General features: G+C 49.4%; 1 protein-coding gene across 1 annotated transcript in view; it reads right to left on the reverse strand.

Moving 5' to 3' along the window:
- Positions 1 to 22,804, reverse strand: part of LOC134501944 (transcription factor COE1-like) — an 86,857-nt gene extending 64,053 nt beyond the window's left edge. Inside the window, exons 1-2 of the mRNA XM_063309968.1 lie at positions 22,482 to 22,804; positions 21,494 to 21,612 (exon numbers count right to left, since the gene is read on the reverse strand). Of these exons, the coding sequence (XP_063166038.1) occupies positions 21,494 to 21,612; positions 22,482 to 22,739 (377 nt within the window). The 5' untranslated portion in view covers positions 22,740 to 22,804. The remainder of the gene's footprint in view (positions 1 to 21,493; positions 21,613 to 22,481) is intronic.
- Between the last annotated feature and the right edge of the window lie 1,768 nt (positions 22,805 to 24,572).

Below are 24,572 nucleotides of genomic sequence, written 5' to 3' on the forward strand. Positions count from 1 at the left end.
GAAAGGGGGTTTTAGGCATTTCCCCAAAGTGTGGTCTCATTTTCGTACCTTTTGCATGCATGTTGACTGTTCATATTGCATTCTAATGTAAGCAGCTTTGAGTCTCTTCAGTTTAGTGGCCTTATAAATCTAATCCAGTAATAATAATAAACGGAGGTGCATATTATTCAGATTCAGCATCAGTGGCAGACAGGAATTTTGGGACAGGACAGAAGGGGAGGAGTCTGAAATATCAAGGGAAATTCGCAGTGTTTGCCAGTCCCCAAAGAGCTACACCCTTGCAGTCCAAAGAGATCGAAGCTCATGGTCACCAGACCCCAAAGTTTAGCTGGGGCCATTGTCCAGACGCCGCACCCCAAAACACCCTCAACATTCCATGCAGAAAATGGAAGAAACTGCTTTTCTGTCCTAGTGAAAATCATGGCTCTTCAAAGAGATTCTCAGGCTGGATCACACCCCTTCATATTCGCTCCTGCCCACCATGGTTGACTGGATCCATGAGGAGCTGCACTAATACAGGTAGTCCTCACTTAACAACCATTCATTTAGTGATGGTTCAGACTTACAACAGTGCTGAAAAAACGACTTATGACCGATCCTCACACTTACAACCATTGCAGTGTCTCCAGGGTCACAATTTGGGTGCTTGGCAACTGGTTTGCATTTACGACCATTGCAGCGTCCCGTGGTCACATGATCACAATTTTCTACTTTCCCTGCCAGCTTCTGGCAAGTAAAATCAATGGGGAACCATGTGATTCGCTTAACAATCACGTGATTCGCTTAACACTCGCAGTGACTCACTTAACGACTGCTGCAAAAAAGGTGGCAAAATCAGGTAATCTTGAGTTTCTTTCCCACCCCATCTTATCTAGCTGGGCTAAGTGGAGGCTTATATAACTGTAATTGAAGTCCTTCTTCAAAGCCATCCCTGTGCTCTTCTACTGCTCTCCACCAAGCTCGCCGCTTCGCTTGATTTTCTTTCCATTCTATTTTTCAGTTAAAAGCAATTAAATGGGCAGCAGGTATGCTGAAAGCAAAGCACCAACCTCCATGCTTCTGAGCCCCATAAGGCCCCACAGGCCTTCTGGGAAAATAAAAATGGCAGACATCTGCAGGCCATGGTGTGTTGGAAGGCTTGCTCATCTCCCCAAAAATACGGACCATCCCCTCCAGTTGGCCTTTGGATGGGTGCTTTGTCATGGCTCTGAAGCAAGCGTTTCATAAAAGTACACAGATCATGCTCCCCAAATTTCAGGTGGCCCTCCTGACCCCAAAGGGTTGAGGACCTCTGGTTTGGTGGCACATGATGACTAGATGCAACCTGTCCAACAGGATGCATCTTTGGAAACACACCTAAGTTGTCTGCTGATCTGGAGGACCTTTCTTGGTTCTTTGGCATCTTTCAGTCTTCCTGGATGCCTCTGAGTCCTCTTCCCTCACTCCAACCCATCTCACAGAGAGGAAAAACGGCAAGATGCAAGGGCATAAATGCACAGATAAGAAGAGGCACTCTTCGCAGGATGTGGGGAAAATATTCTCCCCAAACTGGTTGAGCACCCCAGGAGGCCTCCGTAGCACAAAGTTAATCCTCTCCTCGTAGAAAAGCCAAGCTGGGCTTTGACTCGTGTGGCAAAACCATTTCAGTCCCTGCATGACTCAGTCATCAGGTTTTTCCCTAGGAAGAAAATCTTCCCCAGCATTCAATTTGAAGCTGATGATTGGCTCCCCACAACCTGTATGGGAGTTAAAAACCCACTCTTGAGGCAGGCTCACCAATATATATCCAGTTAGGCTCTTTCTGGCCTGGAAGTCAACCCTTCGAGGTAGACCAGATCAGAAAACCAACTCTGCAAGTTTTACTGGAACTATCTTTATTGAGATACTTCAGGCCAGTGTTTCTCAACCTTGGGAACTTTAAGACCTGTGGACTCCCAGAATTCCCCAGCCAGCCTGATTACGGGGAGGTCATTCTGAATCTAGCCTGAGATTTGCAAGCTTTTCCTTCACCCGCCTCCTTTCGCAGTGTTATCCCCAAACTCTGTAACTGGCGTGGGCGGCCCTACCTCCTTGCTCAGAGTAACAGGCCAGGCAGCAAGGACCATTCTGGGCGGAAATGGCACCTTCCAATTCTCCTCTCCTGGGAGTCCCGTCGGCTTGGCCTTGCAAGCAGCGGTAATAAAATCTGGCGTGCCGCGTAACTGGAGTTGACTCGGGTCCCTCGCTCTTATCGCCCTGGCTCAGAGCAGGCAGGATCTACGAGAGCCAAAAGACCTCGGACCAACCCTCCTGCAGAGCCTAGAAATCTGCACGTGGACCTAACGGGCTTTCGCACCGTTTTATGTTGCCTTTTAAAAATTGATACGGTTTTTATGTGTTGTTTGTTAGCTGCCCATAGTTATTTGTTTAAGATGAGAGGTTGCGCAGATTTTCAAAAATAAGTGAATAGCCCAGTGCTCGGAGTGTCATTGCTTGCAAACTTTTAAACAGCCCAAATGGCAGGCTTTGCAGACTAAGTGTATGCATGCACATAAAATTATATCTATCTATCTATCTATCTATCTCATCACATTTTCAATAACGATTCTCTCCTTCCAACGTCACCACTTCAGCCTCAGCTAAGAAGAGAATTTGAAAAAAGAAATCCATTGCAGAGGTTTGCATTAAGCTTTGCCTGTGCTGGTCTAGTGCTGTGAATGCAGGTTTGGAAATGATTTAAAGAGAAATCTCACCCCAGCAGGAAAGGCTGCAACAACCAGGTGACCTGCTCCCTCCTTATCTGCTGCCTTGGCACTATGTGTTGATGGGGACTTAGGGGGCACTGCCCTTCTTTCTCTGACTGGGCAGGCTGCCTTTCAGATTCCACGGAGAGTCCCCCACTCCAGCATTGTCTCCAGCTAGGCAGGACCATCAGCTCATCTAGACCCTTTCTAAGAGATCCAGGGCAGCAACATCATTTTCATCCTAAAGAAAATATGCTTCCGAAGTGGGCAATCCGCTGTCTTAGAGCTGCATCATCTGATCCCAAAAGCAGCCTGCAAGGAATGAATTCAGACTTCTGACAGGAAATCTCTCTCCCTTTTGCAGGGTTGGCTGTTCTGGGGAAGGAGGACTGCTTATCAGAAAAAGAACAAGAATTAAAGAAAAGGCTTCCCAGGATTTTTCAATCAATCCTGTCCAAGCGCCTAAGAAAAGTAATCTAGAAGAAGGCTAGATAGGAAACAGGATCTGATGTCTCCCTCCCTCCCTCCTTCCTTCCTTCCTTCCTTCCTTCCTAAATATTTCCTGCCATGTTGTTTTCAAAATCCAAATTGCTCATACAAGGCACCCCTAAATTCAATTTTGCTTCCCCATCACCTAATGGTAAAGCTCACCAGCCCAGAATTAAATTGCATGTTGCGGTAGTAAATTCTATCCCCAACTAACTTAACAGGTAAAAAAGCTTAAGTTCCTCCTGGTTTCCTTGCCTTCCCAGCTGTGAGATGTCACTCTTCTAAAAGTGATTAAAACAAAATAGCCAGTTAGTCTGAAACCACCACTACCATCAAACAGCCAAGCAAGGCCGTTCCAGTCCATGGCTGTAACAAGGACGGGAACAGGGTCCTCTGCACAGCAACATAACCCTCATTCAATTTAACCAGGAGCCGAGTTGATCTCCTGAGAAGGCAGAAGATACATTAGGGCAGACTGTGCCAAACTGGGGCCTACTGCTGCCCCTGGCTGGGTGTGGAGGACACCACCTTAAAGGAGAGGCCTTCCAAAGGATCCGAGTCAAACACTGCACGGCTATTCCAGGAGAAAGATGAAGACGCATTGAGCAAACCAAGGAGGCTTGCAAATGGAGGGTGTGGACACCACTTGGATCATCTACCCATAACGTTTCAAGAGTGTTGAGCTTCAGCGACCGTGGTTTGGACAACAGATTTCCTGACGTTTTGCCGGCATCATCAGAGGCTACGCAGACCACCTTGCCTGTGGTTGTTGAAACCGCAGTCACTAAACTCTGAAGCTCAGCAATGCCCAACAGATGCCAACCATGAAAGCCCACACCAGTACATCGAGGAGAGACAGCTGAACAGTGAAGACATCTTTCAAGAATCGCTAGGCCAGGTTCAGCCAGTGGAATCAAGGCAGGGGATGGAGCCCGGGATTAAGACTCCTCTTGTGTTCTGAAGCCACAAAGGGACACGACGATACTAAAACGCCTTGGCCTTCAAGCAAGCAGCAGCGGCTTTGAGCTGGAACTGTCAGGAATCAGCCGCATCAGGTTCACCAGGCTTTCCTGTGCAAAAGCCTGCCAAGACACCATCAGCTTGCCAAAGCAAATGCCGTCTTCTTTTTGGTCAAAGGGAAGCCGCAGAGGTAGAGGCAGTATGAAAATGTATTCAAATTAAGTCAATCAGTTAAAAGGCAGATGATTAATCAACCAGGAATTCTTTAACTGGCCCTCATTTTTATGCATTATTCTCCTCTAGCATGTGAGCGTCGATATGAACGTAAAGCATCTTTCCATCACATTTTTCTGAAACCACCCAAACTTCTAGATATGGAGAATTCGTTGAGGTTTTGGATTTGGGGTTCCCGATAACACTTCTTGGACAGTTCTAAATACAGTAATAGATTGCTGAAAAAATAAAATAAATAAATGGTGGAGGTTCTCTGCTGCCTGGTTTGGACGGCTGATTTTTCCTCTGTTTCTACACCCTTGTGGGGGCCAGGAGGGGCTGGCTTGGTCTTTCAATCCAGAAAGGCAGGAATAATAGGAGAAAACAGAGGGGAAGTCCTTTCTCTTTAAAAAGGCAAAACAAATTTTCTTCCCAGCCTTCAACCCCCGCACAACAGTCAGGCAAACTCCTTCTCCCTCAGCACAATTTCCTAAGTAAATTACTTTTCCAACCACTGTTTTCTCCATAAGTCTGTTGAGCTAAGAAACATGGGTCCTGGGGAAAGGAAGGGGGAGCAATGGTGGAAAATGGTAGACGGCAGGTGGGGTGGGGTGGGGTGGGGACAATTTTCTGAGCTGCTTCCTTTTTAAGACCCAGAGGGAGTCTTTCGCCCAAGGCTTGTGGGAAGGAATGCAGGGGGAGCTTCAGGGAGTGGTCAAAACAGTCAAGATGGTGGCCACGATGGGGCAACTGAAGCTCTGCCTGTTTTTTTCTGTGTGTTCATCCCTTAAAGAACAAGCGGAGATTGGACCACGTCCTTGTGGCCACCTTCGTGACTTTTTGGACCCTTCAGACACTCCTGAATGGACGGGAACTACCTAACCACTGCCTGTTTTCACAGGGCCTGGGAAAGGAGGATCAGTCAGCAAAGTTTTGCTTCTTTAGTTTACTTTTCAACCTGGGGTCTCCCAAGGCCTCAGGCAATGCCTTGACTACCATGCCAAACAGGTGGTGGGCTCTGGGGCTTTTAACAGTGACCGGGTGCTTCAAACCCAAGTGGCCATGATAGTGGATCTCTTGAACCCAGGGATTCCGCCTTTTGGGTTGTTTTAAGTGCCAGGATGCAGGATCTAGGGATCCAACATGGCAACCATTTAGGACTGGAATGGCACAGTATGTCCAAAGTTTGCTGAAAAAGTCGCACAAAGGTGACACATCATTTTCCCACAATGCCTCTGGTGGCCACAGCTGAGCAAGGATGCCTCTTGGGGCGATGGGGGGCTTAGCGGAAGATGTGTTCCTTGGCTGCATGGATGTCCACATGCGCCAGAGGGCTCTGTGCATCCGAACAGAAAGAGCAGCACCATGCTGCAAGTTCCGTCCCTTTGGGACACTTGGGTGACATCATAAGCACATCGAAAAGGGTGGGGCTAACAGTCGTAAAATATCACAGAACATAAAGCAAATTCCGCCAAAGGCGATCTAACAATCCGAGGTTTCCAACAGAGAACCTACATTTTGAACCTTGAACTCCAGCACATTTCTTGGTTTGTTCTTCGGGGAAGACTGCTCCTACCATGGCAAGCACCGCTTCGCGCTATCTTTCATTAGCCCGGATGTCTATTTTTTGGTTTGGCTAGGAGCCAAAAAATAAAGTCACATTTTGCACAGCTTAGCTCTCATTATTTGGACGTATTTCTTGCTTTGACCTTAAGAGAAGGCGGTTCCTAGTGGCAAACAGCTCTAGTTTCTAATCTCTTTTCTGTTGGATCGACACCTTTAGACTTTGCATGACAGAATGCCTTCTGGCTGGGCAGAATGGGGATGAGGAGGAGGAGGGGGGGCGGAGGAAGATGTTATCTTGGTTAGAATCCAGATCATCAGAAAATAACCCTTTCTAAAGACTGTTCGTTTTGCTGGAGGAAGGTGCAAGAGTGATAACAAACTGCATGCTGCATAGTGTGTGGTGCCCTGATTTTGAAGGCTATTCCCTCTTTTGAAGTTTCAGATGCGGCAGGCCCCACATAAAACCGAGGGGAGGGCTGGCACAGTTCCTAGAGATGTTCTTTGGTCAAAGCCCTTGTAACAGAAAGCTGCTGAGGAAGAGCAGCGCTGACAGCGGGAGGCCTTCCTGCGTGCAGAATGAACCCTGCCTCCCCCTTGGAGGTTCGCGCAACTGGTGCGCCCGCCGAAGTGAACCATGCCCGTTCTTAGTGGCCACTGAACAAGGCAGGGACATCGCAAGCTGTAAACCTGGTCCTCCAAAGGGGGTTCAGCCTTTCCACCCCAGGCATCAGATGCTTTGTGGTGCATATTTGAATTTTCACTGTATTTTTGTCCACAAACATTGGGCTGAATTTAAACAAAGAGTTTGAACTTCAGTCCACGGAGTTAGCCGTGACGCGCTTAAGCCTTACACGTTGTAACTGGACGAAAAACCTGAAGAAGTTCCTCCAAGCCATCATCTCCGCTCGCACATCATTTGTTGAATGTTGGAAGGGGGCCTGACTGATGATAAGCCAAGGCAAACAAATCGTATCGTGGCTCAACATGACATGTCAGCCTATCTCGTTTTTGGGGAGGGGTGGGGGAAGCAGTCTCGTAGCTGAATTTATCTGAGAGGCGCTTGCGTGCCATTTGACCCCCTGAAATGCCTGCTTAATATTGCACTGAAGTTTCAAAATGTTATGAATCAAGGGGACCAGCAGTGCATTTGGCACATTGGGTCTGATACAGACCTTCTCTGTGCCAAAAGCTGAAAAACACTTTCAGTGAAATTCAAACAGGACAGATAATGGAAACGGGTGGACCCCTGTGTGTCAAAAGCTAATGCTCTATCCCTCGTCTTGAATTAAAGGCACGTGGGATCCGCAATTACAGCTCATATAAAAAATTAGCTTTGTTTCATATATCATATTTTTGTTGGCGTGAACTAGCTTTGATAGTCTGGAATGACAGTCTGACGTTTTACAAACCTACCTGAAATAACGTTGCACAAGTTTTATTTTCCTCTGATTTTTTTTAATGATTTCAGAACAGGGTCGTAAATGGACATGAGCATATAAATACATTTTGGAAAGCTGCTTTTCCACTGATGCTAATTATTTTAAAATATCCCAGTTCCTGATCTGGAGAAGCAGAAGTCTGAATTTCCTTAGCTGACCAGGCCAATGGTATTCCTGTATCAACAACATCCACCATAAATCAATTATTTTGCATATCATGGTTGGATCTACCTTGGAGTCTTTGTCCAATTCTGGGCATCACCTTTCAAGAAGGATCCAGAGAAAATGGAATAGGTGCGGAGAAGGGCAGATAATCAAGGATTAGAAACTAGGTGCTAAGAAGAGAAGTTGAAGGGGCATTTTGGGAAAATATGACCGAGAAGGGACATGATAGCCCTCTTCAAACATCTCTGAGGACAGCATGCAGAAGGAGCAGACCTCTTTGCTGTTGTTCCAGATTGTACGCATGGAATAACAGATTTAAGCTGCAGGAAGGCTGATTCTGATGAAATGTTAGGGAAAAAAATCCCTAACAGTAAGAACAGCTGGACAACGGAACTGAGAATATCTTCAGCTGGAAGTTGAGGTTTGAGATGATTTAATTTGGATTCTTGCATGAAGCAGGGGGTAGTCTTGATGCCCTCAAGAGTACTCTCACCTCAAAAATTCTATACAAAGAAAAGAATCCCTGCTGGGTGTAATTGCTGTACCTCTCAAAAAGACCACGTGTGTGATACGGAATCTGCTTTGCGTGCCAAAGGTAAATTTTCGGCACCCCAGGCAGGGCAAGGAAAGAATTCAAGCAGAAGCTGGGGGATACTATGAATGCGGAGAGCCTGCAGTGGGCACTCACACAAACTGGCTGACCTGGAAGACTTCCCTCTTCACAAAATGGCCAGCATGATGGGCATGGAGGATGTTTTTTCACCAGCTGTGGGGCTACAGGCATGGCTGCAAAGGAGCCAATCTTTAACATCTTTGGCAACAAAGCTAAAGACGATTCTTTTCTTTGATCCCATCCTTAATGTTTTTATTTCAAAGGATCATTTTCAAAAGTAGCATCGGGCAGAGCAGGGAACTTGGTAGAGCTACGGGGAGGGGGGATTATTCCCCATGAAGGCCACTTGCCATCCCTGACACAGTTATAAAATCTTACTAGATTCCAGCATTCTCACCCTAGATTTGACCCAAGATTGCCAAAATGTCGCAAAACCAAAAGGTAAAATGCTGCGACAAATCTCATTTTATTTATGGATGGATGTATTTGCTGGATTTGTAAGGCCACCTATACAATGCAGAGAAAGCCACGTCTTCTTTGTTGCAGCACCTGCCCCAATGTTTCCCAGTCTCAGCAACTTTAGTATGCAGGCTAGGGAATTCTGGGAGTTAAAGTCCGCCCATGCTGGCTGAGGAATTCTGGGAGTTGAAGTCCGCCCATGCTGGCTGGGGAATTCCGGGAGTTGAACACACATTTTAAAGTGGCTGAGACTGAGAAACATTGGCCTGCCCTATGAGACAGCCTTCCCCCAAGATCTGGAAGGCCCCAAGATCTGTTGGTGGTCTGGAAGGCTGTGAAGACCTGCATTTTTCCCCAGGCACCGGGCCAGGATGTTAGGAGAGCCCAGGATAGCTGTAGTTTGTCTTGGCGATTGCATTATGTTCAATTTTAATTGTGTTTTCTCTTTAGCCTATAAAGGTTGGATGGTGTTGCTTTGGTTGACTGTGGTTATCCACCCAGAATTTGCACGGTAGATGGGCAGCCCTATTAATTTTCTAAACGAATAGATAAAACGAAGAAGATGAATAAAATATTCATCAAACAAGTCATGAGACGTTGACAACTCTGTGTAAGAGAGCTGCAAGCACATACCCTCGTGACGGCGCTCCGGAGGATGAACAAGATTTTGGTAGCCTCATCTTAAACCCCAAGCTCTGATACTGTATGACTAAGGCAGCGTTTCTCAACCTTGGCAATTTTAAGACGCGTGGACTTCTACTCCCAGAATTCCCCAGCCAGGCTGGGGAATTCTGGGAGTTGAAGTCCACGCGTCTTAAAATTGCCAAGATTGAGAAATACTGGGCCAAGGCATCAAGAGAGGTCTGAGAAAAGCAGCTCAGGGCAAGACGTAGGACTAGAAGCCAATTCACAGAACCTCATTCACACCCAGTGCTAAGCCAGGATTCTTTTTAACCACACCTGTCCACAATGGACAGATTCAGACAACCCTCTAAAGCAAAGGCAAACCAAACACACCATTGTTTTACTGCTATGAGCAAACCAAGCAAAAGAGTTAATCGGAGCTACCAGACCTGGGTGGCAAAATCTGGATCACCGCTGAAGGACAAGCAAGAAAGATAGAAAACTTTGACTCTTTGCTGCTAGCCGATATTCGTAGCCCAGATCTCCCAGCCCTACCTTAGCAGGAAGCAAGCATGTCTGGCTATCCTTTCTGCTGGATGGCTTCTACGCTAGTGTTTTTTTCCAGACCCCCCATCCGTTGATTATTTTTAATTTTTAATGCAAGGGCAAAGGAGGTTCTCCAGGGTGGCTGTTCAAGAGAAGGGGCATAGTACAGGTAGTCCTTGCTTAATGATCACAATTGAGACCGGAATTTTGGTTGCTAAGTGAAGCGGTCATTAAGTGAATCCAACCCGATTATACCACCTTTTTGCAGCAATCATTAAGCGAACCATGTGGTTGTTAAGTGAATCACACAGTTCCCCATTGGTTTTGCTTGCCAGAGCTGGCCGGGAAGGTTGAAAATGGCGATCACGTGACCATGAGATGCTGTGACAGTCATAAATGCGAACTGGTTGCCAAGCGCCCAAATCGCGATCACGTGACCGCTGTGACAGTCGTAAGTGTGAGTACCAGTTGCAAGTCAGTTTTTTAGCACCATCGTAAGTCTGAACTGTCACTAAACGAATGGTCATTAAGTGAGGACTACCTGTATTTTGGATCCTCGCTATATCAGTTGGCATCACCACCCCACTGTTGCTTAACATCACGACTCCAATTTATCTTTTTCTCACCCACACAACTCAGGAAAAGCCACGATTCCCGTAAGAAGGAGTCAACAGCTGCAGCAAAGGTGCCAATCAGCATTGGTTGTGAAGCGGCATTAAGTGTTCTGGATCCAAATCTGGCACATTTCTGCTGTTCGCTGTTTTGTCCAGCTATAATAAAAGGTGGCTCCTTTTCCATGAAACACAATTGCTGCACCAGCCTATCACAACAGGAGAAGTGTGACAAGAGGGGTTTTGTGTCTTTAAGTAAATCATTCCTCCTTTTCAGGTCCAAATGGAGTTATTTCTCCTGGCTGTTCACAACTGGAGGATTAGGGATGAATCACCTCCCCGTTTTCCTGGAACAGCTTTTGCGAACTATTCCATTGCCCGTGTTTGTATTCTTAAGGGAGAAGACTTAGCACCTATTTCCTCTTAAAACACACAGAAATACAAGGAAGCTAGTAATCGAGGCCCCTCTCCTGCATGAAAATAAAACTTCATTCATTCCTCCCCGCCTCCATTTATTCTCATCAGGAAAAAGCAACTTGCAGACAAGAAGCTGTTTTACCAACATCAGAACCACCTTTTGCTGCACTAGAGAAGCTACGGTGGGGGACGCCAAGACAGGGGGCTATTTCATCATACAGCACAAACGTCCCCAACTCAGCTTTCTCCAGGTGTGCCTGACCACAAGTCCCATCATTCCCAGTCATGCTGGCAGGGGATGATAGAATTACTGGTCTGACACAGGCAGGAGATCTCAGAGGAAATGTAGCCATGTTGAATTCAGTGCAGTTTAATTCCAGCCAGTGGCAGAAACAGCGTGGGGCCACCCGCCTGCACCTACTAAGGTCCTGAGACATTTTAATCTGGGAAGTGCAATACTACAGCCCGTAACCTGGGAGTAAACCCCATTGAGTTCAACTTGCTGGGCACATCTCTTAAAACGTAAGAGTCTGACATGCTTTACGTTTTAAGACACCTGCAAAGGATTGCTCTGCAGATGCAAACAGATCTCAAGGATTCCAAACCCATGATCCGAATAAACATTGTTCGCGTCTGGATTCTACGAGGAGGGGGGACCAACTGAAGCAAGATATCTGAGCAGGGCGAGGCGGGGTGGGGTGGAGAAGCAGAACGAAACGCCCCAGCAGGGGAAGTCTGCCTGCAACTTGCAGGGGAAAAGCAGGTGACAGAAGGCAAGAAACCTGACCCCCTTTTTAGTACCAGGCTCACGATTTAAGTGTTGTTGCGTTGCTGGCTTTATGGCAATCTCCAATGTCATCTTTTGAAAAAGTCAGCAGTAGCAGAAAGCTGAGAGAGAGAGAGAGAGAGAGAGACAGGCAGACGGAGGACTCGAAAATAACCCCCGAGCCCCCACAACTGTCTTTTTTAAAGAGGGTAAGGGCAAAGCATGATGCACCTGGCATTCATTTCATTTATTTATTGGCTTAATCAGACTAAGGGACCACCTCTGTCTCAGTTGCAACTCCAGGAGGCTTGGAATAAGAAAGAGAGGGAGAGGGAGAATAATGATGTATGTCCAAGAATTGCCGATTTTCTAATAAATAATCCAGCACTTGCTACTTGGGGAACTTGTAGGCGGAGGACTATCTTGCAGCATTATCCCTTCCATACAGGAGAGATAAAAATGGGAAAGCCAGCCTCGGACGTCGGGTCAAATTCCAGGTTCGGTCATGGGTAAAAGCCCCATCTGTCCTCCAAAGCAGACTGAGCTTGTCTGGGCTCAGAAGCTGGACAGTCAGGCCTGGTTAGTTTTGGATGGGAGGCCACTAGGAAATCTCAGGATTGTGGCCTAGACAGGGAAATTGAAAAACATCCCACAAGAGGACAATGGCAAGTCACCTCTGGGTGGCGGCCAAGAAAATCTCTCCCTGAAGTCCCCAGAAATGAAGACAGAAGACGAAAGACAGAAATGAAGACTTTACCAATGTCTGTCCATGGTGCGCGCCTCCCAAACCAGATGGCTGATGGCCGAATGGAGAACGAAGCCTGAGCATGCCGTAATGCAAATATTTAATGTTGAATACCGAGGCCACAATTGCAGAGATGGCTATTGGAGGCCTTTTGGGTGCCCACCCCCATTTATGGAATTGCCCCCCCCCCCCGATTTGTTTGAGTGGCTTTTAAAAGGCTCTTAATGCCTGAGTTAGCCCAGTTTATTGACTGGTAACACTGGAGTTTAAGAAGAGCCCACTGGTCCAATGGGAGGGGGGTCAAAAAAGGCAAGTTGGCAGCCGCTGTTGCATGCCCTGGACTGCATTCAGAGGGCACTATTTCTTTCTCTCCAAGGGACGCATTCAGCCAGCCCAAGGGGACAGGAGCAGGGCAAAGTGTAAAATGGATTTCATTTAATTAAGCCTTTAATTAAAATCACATTAACGATGTGCAAGTTAACAGTATCACCCTGTATTTAATCACTGCCCAATCCTAGTAAAAACTGCAATAGGGCATCAACGTTGGAAGGGCCAGACAACGCTCCATCTTGAGCGTTCCCTTTGCTGCCTTAAATTTCACGGACTGCCCGGGTTTTATATTTTAAAAGAGTCTGGTGACAGGATCAGCTGCAAGAAAAGAAAAGGGAAGGACGCTGCCTGGTTGGGATGTGCCGGATTCATCGGCTGAAGAGCAGGAAAGGGTGTGTTGTGAAAGCTGTTTCTTCTCTCTCTGCTCCACAAATGATTAACAGGAGCTCATTTCCTGGGTGGGAGGCTCAAGGGCTACTAAAACTCTTTTTTCCCAGACTTGTGACCTGTTTCTGTGGCGTTCTGCTTGCCACCGCCTTTTCCCAGCTATCATGAGCTGCGGCAGAGGCTAGGAGGTAGCGTTTGGAATCGGGGAAGAAAAGTCTTGCATTCGAAATTTGGGATTTTCAGAATCTCTCTCTCTCTCTCTCTCTCCGCCCCCCACTGGGCAATATTGGGACCCTGGCCTGCTCTGCAGGGCTGTTGTGAAGGTTCCATGTACTTCAAGGCTAGGAACCCAAGGGCCACGTTTGCCCGTAGGCAAATGCCTGAGGTAGCATTTCATGGTGGATAGGACCTTGCTAGGACAACAGTAACAGCAGTGGGGACATTCACACTCCAACATTTATCCATAAAACGCATGAGTACACACGGCCATCTCTTCTGGATGGGTTAGCTGGTTTTCCTGCACAGAGAGGGCTGGACTGGATGACCTTAGGGGTACCCTTTCATTCCGGAATCCCTCAATTCCTTCCCAATCTTGCCCTGCCTCTAGATGCTTCGGATTCCGACTCCCGGATCCCTGAGTCGGTCGGCACCTGACCGTGAAGCCCGGCCCACCAGCACGGGCCCCGGCCGATGAAGAAAAGGGTTAAGACAGAGAAACTTTCCAACTGCAGCTTCGCTTTCTCTCCATCTCTTCTGGCCAAGGAGGCACACCTGCATTTGATTCCATCTCCATTTCCCCAAAGGCCTCAGGAATGAGGGAGGAGGGAAGGCAGATGCGGGGCTTCTCCAGTCCCTGACGCTGGAGAGACTTCCATTAATTATTCAAGGAAATCAGAGCATTTCCTAGCAAAGCAGACCAGCGCGGGGCTGTTACAGGAAAGGCACCTCGGCCATGCACCGGACCGCCAGGAAGCCGCGGCGAGGACCATCACACACGGACACACACACACACACACACACACACAGGCGTATCTGCCTGGCTCCATTAGGGTCAGTGAGACTGCAATCTGCCATTGCCCCCCCACCCATCAAGCTTTTGGCTGCACTGGTCTGAAGGCACCGAAGTGTGCTTGATCCTCATGGGGGTGCAAATTCTGCAAAATGCCCTATTGCTTTATACAATCTGGACTTTCTTCTAGAAAAAGCACAGGGGATAAGCTTGCCCCCCACCTGGGGCATTTTATGGGGGAATTTGCCTAAAAATGCCTTCTTCGGGAGGCCAGAAATACCACATGTAGCTTGGGATTGATATTCTCTCCTGCTGCAAGTGGGTGAGGCAGGGAAGCCTGAAATTTGCACACACACCCCCAACTTCCCAGGAAATGGCTTGTTTTTCAAGAGCAATTCCAAGCCCAGGAACAGACCAATGAAAAACTTTGTGGGCTTTTCACCAGGGTCCCAATCTTGGTGACTCTGTTTTTTAAACAACAAAAGCAGGGGAGGTTCTTCCCTCGTGGCATGAAGCCTGCAATCTCCTGCAGCTCTTAGAGGAAAGGCCTGTTCAGCTTAAGGGGTTTACTCACAAGGAAGGGTTACAAGATTCCACTTTAATAAAGGATGGGTGAAAAAGAGGGAAAGAGAGAGAAGGAAAGAAGGAAGAACATTAGCCATGGAAGCAGCCCCTAACAATAATAAAACTATCATTGACAAATAATAACTACCATTATTAGTCCTATAATCTTGGAGGACTTCATTTTTCACTCATCAGGAAAGATCTCCCTAAACCTAATCCTAAGCACACCTCTACCCCATCCCACCTTCCCCCAGATTAGCCAATGGCGTCCATTTCTCTGCTCTCCTCTGTCGCACATGACTTGGCTTACTTGCTTGAGACAGCTGTTTTGCCTTGCAGCGTGCAACCACTGTCCTGTTGACTCACCAGCTGGATTTTGGAGGGGAGACAAGGCACCACATAGGGGGATGACTTTCTGCTGCTTCTCCTGCCCTTCTCCAACTGACGCACTCCATCACTTCCATCACTTGGTGGAAGAGATGATGGAACTTATACCTGCCCACTGGGGAAACTAATTTACCCACTTGGTGCTATTCCTCGTCATCGTTTCCATACACTCACCAATTAAAGGCTTGCTGTGTGCAGGTGCCTTACAAAACAGGAGATGGACAGGGAGGTGCACATAATGTGGGCGTTAAACCACATACTGTATGTTTTATTAAACCGAACCTGCAAGATGCTCTCAGGCCAGATCAACAGGAAAGAGACCCTGGATTCCATAAAGCACATTAAAAAAATGCACACCTCTGATCACTCTGTCGTAGCCACCATCTTGACTCTTTTGACGCTACCCTGATCCTGGTCTTTCAATTTTAGGCAATGCCCATCCTATAGCTAGATTGGAAAACCTTAGGGGAACCCATTCTTCTGCTTCAAGTCACAACTACGCCACTCTCCCACAGCCTCCCTTGTGACAGAGCGGCTGAGACTCCATCTTTCAGAATTCCTAGCCAATGGGACTTAAGCCTGGCTAGGAACCCTGGGAATTGTAGTTCCAACACATCCAACTTGTGCCCCATGGCAAGGACCGATGTCACCTTCACTTTCCTTGCACTGTACCCCTCCTTCCGTATTCTGGGCTTCTGCCGCATACAATTCCCCTCTTCCTTTCAACACCAGGGGAACAATCTGGTTATCGTTCCCCACAAGAACCTGGTTCTCCAGCCTTGAAAGTGGACGGGTAGCTTTTCACGATTTTTGGAAAGGGAGATGGGAGAGCCATAAGGGCAGCCACTAGCGAACGGCTGCCTGCGTGGAAGTGCAAAAGCAAAATGTATGGTTTTCTTTGGTTTCCAGGCCCCCGAGTTTGCCATTGCTCAGTGCAACCTCCGATGCGAAAGAAAACCCATCAAAAGCCAATCCGAATGCATATAAAAATGAATCACCTCATTTTGTCTCACGAGAAGGCTAAATTAATCAACAGCAGCCCCATTCCACCACGATGGATGGGATGGGAAGAGTGTTCAGCTCCTTGCCAAAAAGCCACACAAAACACTGCCCTATCACGGCATTAAACCGAGTGCTGGGTACACCCCATGCAGCAGCGTAAACCAACTTAAAGTGCTGGGTTTACACAGCTTCTGCAAGTACATCTGCTGCACCTTTCCGTGACCCGGGTCGCTGTGTTGCCTGAATGCAGCCATGGTGTAGAGCCCCCAGCCTTGGCTGCAGAGACGGTGAAGGGCCGGGAGTGTCTGCTGCTCTCAAGATCATGCAAGAGAAAACAGTCTTTCAAGCATGTGGGGCCCAACTAATCTGAGGCTTTTAAAAGTAACTGCCTTAATCCTGAACTAGCTGGGACGCGGTGGTGCTGCGGGTTAAACCACTGAGCTGCTGAGCTTGCCGATTGGAAGGTCGGCGGTTCGAATCCGCGTGGCGGGGTGAGCTCCCGTTGCTAGTCCCAGCTCCTGCCAACCTAGCAGTTCGAAAACATGCCAATGTGAGTAGATTGATAGGTACCGCTTCGGCGGGCAGGTAACGGCGTTCCGTTTAGTCATGCTGGCCACATGACCACGGAAGTGTCTACGGACAAATGCCGGCTCTTCGGCTTTGAGACGGAGATGAGCACCGCCCCCTAGAGTCGGACACGACTGGACTTAATGTCAAGGGAAACCTTTACCTTTACCTTTACCTAATCTTGAACTAGGACAGGATGCCAAACGGTGACCACTTTGAACCCTATTTGGTTTGAACACTCCAGTAAGTGTGGATACATTCTGCACTCGGCCAGACTTCGGATCTGCAGTCAAAGGTGGCTCACCCCACCCCGGAAATCAGCAGTACAGACACAGGCTCGTCCAACCCCAAAACTACACCTGGAAAATCCATGTGGAAGCAGCACGGAGAAGCAACCCGCACCTTGGGAAGAGGGAGAAACATTTTGCGCAAAGCCTCTAGTTAGCGGGGCCAAAATTCTGGCTGATTAACTGGTAGGTCATGAATTCAGATGCTGATTTTATCCTTAAGCATCACAGTGTTCCCAGGTGGGCAAACTGGTGAGAGAAACGCCAATGTAACAGCCCAGCCTCCCAAAATCTAAAGAAATCTGGTACCAAAGACCACAGATTTCAGACCAGAGACTTCTCTTGCAAGGGATCTTCTCCTCGAAATAAAACTGAGCGGGCTGGGAGCTGCCATCATAATGATCTCCCTTCCATTTCTCTTTTCATCTCCCCATCATCGATCTTTTATCCACAGATGGCTAATTTGGTAACTCCAAAGTGAATCCCGCAAGCAAGCCGCGTGCTTCGCATGGATCCTAAAAACCTGTCCCTGTGGAAACTTCTCTCTTTCTCTGTTTTTTCAGAATGTAACACAACAGATCAGCAGGGAGGACGTTTGCTCTCGGCGAAGGTTACAGAATTCAGACTGCTGCTGAAGGATGAAAGGTAATCTGAAAGCTGCTTCTCACCTTCCCCAGCAGCATCTGGTCCTTTCTCCTCAGTTGAGCCAAGTGCCCAAGATCACAGGGGAAGTCAGCCTCGCCTCTGTCCTAATCCTAAAATCAGCGCCTTCATTTCTCCCTTTATTTTTTGTCAACAAAGCTAATTCTGCACCACAGTGGGATTTTTTTTTTTTTTTTTTGCTTGCAAAGGGTTGGTACTAAATGGCCAACCCATCCTAGATTGTAATTCAGCCGGGCTACTGGGATTCAAGTCTGTTCAGAACCGGTCCACACAAACTGCACAGTTTTTGCTTTCCCCCTTAATTTCCCGCATAAATGAACTTCCTAGCTTAACAAACATCGGAGTCCTTCTCTGGAAGCACGAAGGTTCGCAGACCTCCCGGTGAGAGGCTGAGCGATCACTGCTCACGATTCAGCATCAAACCCAAAGTGATTCTTGGCTCAGATGGATAGGCCGTTCTCCCCACTGAGTTAAAAACCCCACACAATTCCAGCCCTAGGCTGCTGGATGCAGACCGCCAGAGTCCTCCTGAAACGAGGAAGACCTGTTTGTTCAAATACGTGCGCAACTGCAAGACTGAATTCATTTGTTGTGGTTGGATCTGAGTGCTGGTGGCCAATTCATTATTATTTATTTTTATTTATCGCCTCGGGGGCCCCTGCCAGCTGCTGCTGTTCATTGTGCGAAGGCACATCAGTGTTATGGACTGAGCAAGGGGAGCGCAAGGCAAAGCTTAAGAGAAACCAAGGGTTAACTCTGGACATAGCAGATCCCACTTTTTCCATCAAGGCCAGATTTGCTACGTTTCCCCTGAACTGGAATTCAGAATCACCAGATGTTAAAAATTACAGGCATGGGAAGGTGGGCAGCTTGATATCTCAGGGAGGTAAGCCAACCCACCGGGACAGACATTTCCAAGCTGTCCAAAAGAGGACTTCCCCAAATCTCTTCCCCAAAGATTTTTTCTTTCAACTCTGATTTTTATCCAGATTGCAACTGTATGAACGTTGGAAGAAAATACCAAGAAAGGACTAATTCTCTTTGCTTTGCAAACTGCTTTGATTATCAGGTGAACAGGAAGGCAGGGTGTAAATCCAATAATAAATGAAATAAGATGCCCGGATTTGTCACAACAAGATGGAATAGTTTAGCCCTTTTGTGCCTTGACTCCAAAGAAAGCTCAATGTATTTCTTGCTCTGGTGAAACCTTCTCTCAACCTCAACATGCTCTGCCAATCCAGGTGGGCTTTGCTGGTGACCGCTGTGAGCGAAGCGAAGTGAATCTACCTGTTTCTCTCACTCTGGTGGGGAGAGAAGAAATACTGATACCGAAATGGAGGGAGGGGTGGGTTGAAGGCAGGAAAGTGAGTAGTTAGATTAAGCAGGTCTGAACTGGAAAGAAGGGAGAATGAACGTTGGACTTACTCTGGTCCACTTAGATGACTCTAGGGAAAAAATTATGGTGTGGAATTTTAAAAAATGCCTTGCTCAGGCTGCTTTAAAGAGAAAGGCAAGAATATAATTTATGGAAAAAGGAGGTGTTTTCTCTTCCCCTTGGCCCAAGAAGTGTATAGATAGATACACATTTCTCTCCAGGCCAACATAAAAAAAAAAGAAAAGCAAGCAAGTAATGATTCTTTCTGAATGAATTCAGCCCAGATGGTTCGAGCAAGAATGAGGAATATTCCAAAAATGTGGATCCTTGTCATGATGAACCTCTGCCTTTTCCAGAGTTACTCCCTGAAAAGGCAGATTTCGTTTAACAAGTGGAATGGTACAGTCCAGAGCAAAATCTGGAAAAAGTGGAATATTGGAATGAGGCCCCCAGAGAAAGAAGGCAAGAACACTCACATGTTTGACGTAGATTTCCTTAGCTTGGGGCCCCTTCCTCTATTCTTTTACTATACACCCTTCACCTGTCATTAGGCCAAATCTACCCACTTATTGTGTGATCCAGTGACTGCTAAATGCATTCACTTTCAGGCAATACTCAACTCACTGTAACCCGCAAAGCCAGATCTACATAATTCCTTTGCTGAACTCAGCTGGAGCCGCCTGGCCCTGGGTCAGAGAACTGAACCAAAATCTAGAAACAGGTTGGACCCAGAGAGAACTAGACTAAAACCCCAGCAATCAACTAGGTAAACCCTGCCTCTTGGCTAATAATGATTGAGGATCAGATACCATCAGAACTGTGTAGCCTTTGGGGCTTAATGGCACATTTTGCTCTGCACTCTTCGTGATGGCACAGAGCAGCTTTGGAGGGGATTGCCCACTGAAAACATAGAAAGACAGGGCAATGCCACTTGCAGCATCAGGCCCCCTAGTCCACACACCAGGATGATCATTTCAGGCATATGGTTTTCACATTACCTACTATCTTATATGCTTAACTAAAGATTGAGCTGTAGGGCTGCTGAAAGACTTGAAATATTTGTGTGTGGTGGGGGAACAACAGTGCTGGAAGAATTGAATCAATTGTGGCAACGCTTTGGCCCCAGCACAGTTGGACAAGGAGGAAGCATTAGTGAATTTACAAATTGCATCTCAGGATTCCTTCCTGGGGCACAGTCCTCAGACTGTGTGTCACCACAAGGAGGACGTGGGCCTGGTATCCCACCCTCAAACTAAAACAGATGCAGAAGGCTGGCAGAGAGAGATCGAAGTCTATGGACTGGCAGACGCCAAAATTCAATTCAGTTGGAATCTTAGGTGAACCAGGTCCTGGAGAAAAATGGGTTGGGAACGGGAGAAGCATCGTTCTGTCTGTCCCACCCACCTAATTTGTTAGCTATGCAACCTAACTCTTATTTCCTTTGTTTAACCAAGCTGAACTACATGCCAAGCAAGATTGGATGTCAAAGGTCAGGGAACATTTGTGATCAATAGAAAATCAATTTAAATCAAAAGGAACAAACTCCCATACTCGTCAAGCCCTGGGAGAAATGATTCATATAACCCTGTTTATTGACTGACAGAAATAATTGTAAGAGACAGAAAGAAAGAGGAAGGGAGGCGGATTTGAGATGTGGAGAAATCTAGCCACAAAGAGAAAGATGGGAGACGGTTTTGCTTTTTTAGAACTGGAGAGGGAAGATAGTTAAATCAATAGAATTTTTCAAAACTACTAATGTCTTTTTAAAAAAAAGAACTTTACAAGATAATTTGAAAGTTGAAAAATTGCAGGAGTGGGTGTTACTGAATGAGAAATCAGCCTAACTCTTTCCTGCAGGGTTTGGCTTTTCCATCCAGAAGTGTTACTTTCAAGGAACACTTTCCAGCCACTTATAGTAAGTCCCAGAAACATCACACCAGCCTCAGACCAATCTTCACGCAAGTGCTCTCCGGCGTCTCCTGCCAGTTCCAGCCCAAATGGCTTTTGGTTCTGCCAGAAGAAGCGATGGCTGAAAACAGTGACTTCCAGGGAAGTCCTGATGGTCCTTGAAGAGCACCAAGGAAGGGGATAAACGAAAAGTGTTTATCCCTTCCTCACCTCCCTGCTTGGCCACTTGACCTACTCAGTTTGATGCTCTGACACAGGGTCAGCTATGCCTATGACATGGCCCCAAGGACGACGGTGCTGGCCATCACAGCCGTCTTCCACCAAGTCCCCTGTTCTTTGCGCCCACTCAAGCTACCATCTTTTAGGAAATCAACATTCCTGGTTTGTTAATCCAGTTCAGATCAGTTTCTAGAGCTGAAGAAGGCAGCACTTAGTTTGTATTTTGTATTTTTTTTCCCCATTGGAGGGAGATGCCACCTTCTGCCCTTGCTCTCAACTTCCTGCAGAAGCAGGCATTCAAAACCTCAGAGGGTTCCCAGACCGGAGGGGAAACTGAGGCAGGGGAGAGGGAGTGGAGGACATGGACCAGCTCCGTGGCAGGTCCCCACCCTCCCTCCTCCACTCAACCGACTGGGGGGGGGGGAGGAAGGGAGGGAGGAAGGGCCCCTTCGGTCCTACCTTTGCAGAGCCGTGTGGGCATCCAGAACGCCAGTGGTCTGCATCCAAGACCGGACAGCTGACAGTCCTCCGGTCAAAGGCTCTTCCTTCATGGTCAGCCCGCCTCTGGCCAGACTCTCCTGGATGGAGAACATCAAAACTGCTTTTGACGGGCGCGGAGAGGGGGGTGTGCCTGGTGCGCGCGCGTGTGCCGCCTGCCAACCAAAACAATCCCAGCCCCCAGCCAGGGGCTCCGCGGGGCTCGGCGCGGAGGGACGCGCAGAAAGTTTGGGGCTCCCGGCTCTCCTCGGCCGGTCCGTCCGCCGGAGGAGGACCGCGGGGGCGGGGGAGGAGGCGGCTCCCGCGGAAGCCCGGCGTCGGCCGAGACCCGCAGCCCAGCTCGGGGGGGAGGAAGGGGCCCCCGCGCCACCTGCCCGCCGCTGCTCCGGCCGCCCCGAGGTGTCGGGGTGACAATCCGGGCGCGGGCGGGCGCGGGGCTGGTTTGTTTGCTTCCCGGCGGCGGGGCGGGGGTGGGACCGGAGGGCAGGAGGGAGGCAAGCGCTGGGTGGGGACGCCGCGGCGGGCAGAGGGTGGAGGAATCAGAGCGGAGCGCCGGAGCCCCCGGGGACGGGGGGCGGGGAGGGCGGGGGAGGGGGAGGCCGGCGAGCAGGAGGCGCGGCGCGGCGAGGCTGGCGAGGGCAGGGCCGCCAGGCGAGGCTGCGCCCGGGGCCACGGGACCCGTGCCGGAGCGGAGCGCGCCCGGGATGCAGCGGCCGGGTAGCGGGGACAGAGCCGGGCGGCGGCGGAGGTGAGGCGGGCGGCCGAGCCGGGCCGGGATGGGATGGGATTGGGGCGCGGGGGACGGATCCGCCGCCGCCGGAGGAAAAGTTCGGGCAGGCGGGCGGAGGGCTGCCAGGGCTGCGAGAGCGCGCGGGCACCGAGCGGCGGCGGCGGCGGCGGCCGGCGGGCTCCCCTCCCCTCCCCTCCCCTCGCCGGCTGCGGACTTTACCGGGGCCACGGGCAGGTCGGAGCGCGGGCCGCCGCCGCCGCCGCCGCCGCTTCCCCCGCCGCCTCCGGCCCCATTCGCCGGCAGCAGCAGCAGCAGCAGCCTCCGCCGCGGGTCCCCGGGGAGCAGCCCGGCAGCCGGAGCGCCCGCTGATCGCCGCCACCGCCGCCGCCGCCGCCGCCTCCGACGGCCGGCCTGGCCGCTCTCCTCGTCTTCCCCGTCCCCGTCCTCGTCCTCCTCGTCGTCCGGCAGCAGCACCATCAACACGGCCAGCCAGTGCGGCGCGGGCCCGGGCGCAGCCTCCAGCCGCAGGGGGACGGGGCCGCCGCCGCCGCCGCCTCCTCCGGCCGGGCCGAGCCGGGCCATGCCGCCTCCCTCCGCCTCCCCAGGGAGGAGGGGGCTGCGGCCACCGGGCCGAGCAGGCTGACATCATCCGGGGAGGGGCGGACTCCAGGGGACGGACGGAGGCGGCGGCGGCGGCGGCGGGGATGACCGCGGGAGGGGCGCGCTGGGCTCGGCGGCCTCGCGGAGCCCCCCGTTGCCCCCGGCGCCGCTTCCCCAGCAGCGCCCCTGCTCTCCCCCCTTCCCGTGGAAGCCCCCAGGATGCCTCGCCCTGGTCTTCGCTGCCCCCCCCCCCAGGCCCCAAGTCTCCAGCCTCGGAAAGTACATCCATTCTGCCTGGAGCCCCTGAAAGTTTCCCATACGCACCCCCCTCCATCCATGTCTCCCGCCCCCCCCCCCCGTTTGCCTGACTGTCGTCCTCCCGTTGCCCAAGTCCCCCTTTTACAGGGCCCTATCCGCAGGCCCCCGTCCCCCAAATAACCCCCCCCCCGCCGCCCTTTAAGGGCTTCCTTTCCAAGCCTGCTTTCTTCCCCTCAAGCCAAGAAGAACGATTCTGCGGCTCTGCTCCTCTTTCTCCCCAAGCAATGGGCCCCTTGCGTTCAGAGGGCTGGCTGGCCGCACCACATGCCAAACTAGGATAAGATGGAGGCTGAGTAGCTTGTGGTCCAACCTATGGGGGGAACCCAGCCCTGAGTAGGTGAGGTGTGAACAGTGCAAACCGGTCCTCACGTTCCCCGTTGTAGAGCGGACAAGTTTGGGCACTATATGTCATGCGAACACAGCTGTGTCTTGCATTCACCCAGGTTTACTGATGCTGTCTGAACCCAGCAAATGAGACGAGGGCCAGGCTTGCAAACAGCCTGAGCCACTAAGTTCCTAGTAAATTTTCCTTGCCTTGCCTGTCGTGAAAATCCACCCTCAACCTGATCTGCCCTCCAGCATCCCACAGAATCAAAAGCCCATGGAAGGGTTGGCTCAGCCTTCCTTAGGGTGGTGTTCCCCAGCTTTGCAGGATTCGGTTGCCCAGGATTTTTATTTTTAGGCATTATTTTAATAAGTTGACCTATTGTTCTTTGAATTTCTATCACAAATTGCTGTTAGAGTATGGCAATTGATGGTATAAATCATCATCATCATCATCGTTGTCCCTGGTGAAACTGACAAAAGATGCTGGCCACTGAAGTCCAACACACTTGAAGATTTTCAGTTGAAGGAGGCCGGATCAGAGTCCCAAGCGCAATGGAAAACACTTCACCCTTTTCTCTTTCTTATGTAGGACTGGAAATGGCATATGCCAGGGTAGCAGTGCAGAATTTTACTTAATCAATATATTAGTTGCTTCAGTCACTGTAGCTGCTCTGGAATGACAGAGTTACCTTAATGAGTTTGGATTTTCCAATTTGGAGGATAGAAGAACCCTGTCGGAAGCAGAGATGGGGGTGGGTGGTAAAAATGGCTTATTTGGAGTGAATTGGAAGCTGATCGGTATACCCTGGTAGAGCTTTAAGTTTGCATTAGATCAGGAAATAAACTTCCAAGAGATTATCAACAATTAACAATCAACAAGTAAAATGAATGTTAAGACTCCCTTAAGGTTGTGCTAATCCTTAAACTCCATAGTCTCTGTAAAATTGGGCTAGGAAATCTTGCCTTTGGTTATTCTGGGAAGCTGTGTTGGACATTCTGGCTGAATTCACCCAACGCTTTCAGGTCAGTTAAAATTGGAATTGGCTAAACATTGGCAAACCATGC

Source organism: Candoia aspera, chromosome 8 (genome assembly GCF_035149785.1).
Source record: "Candoia aspera isolate rCanAsp1 chromosome 8, rCanAsp1.hap2, whole genome shotgun sequence".
NCBI lineage: Eukaryota > Metazoa > Chordata > Lepidosauria > Squamata > Boidae > Candoia > Candoia aspera.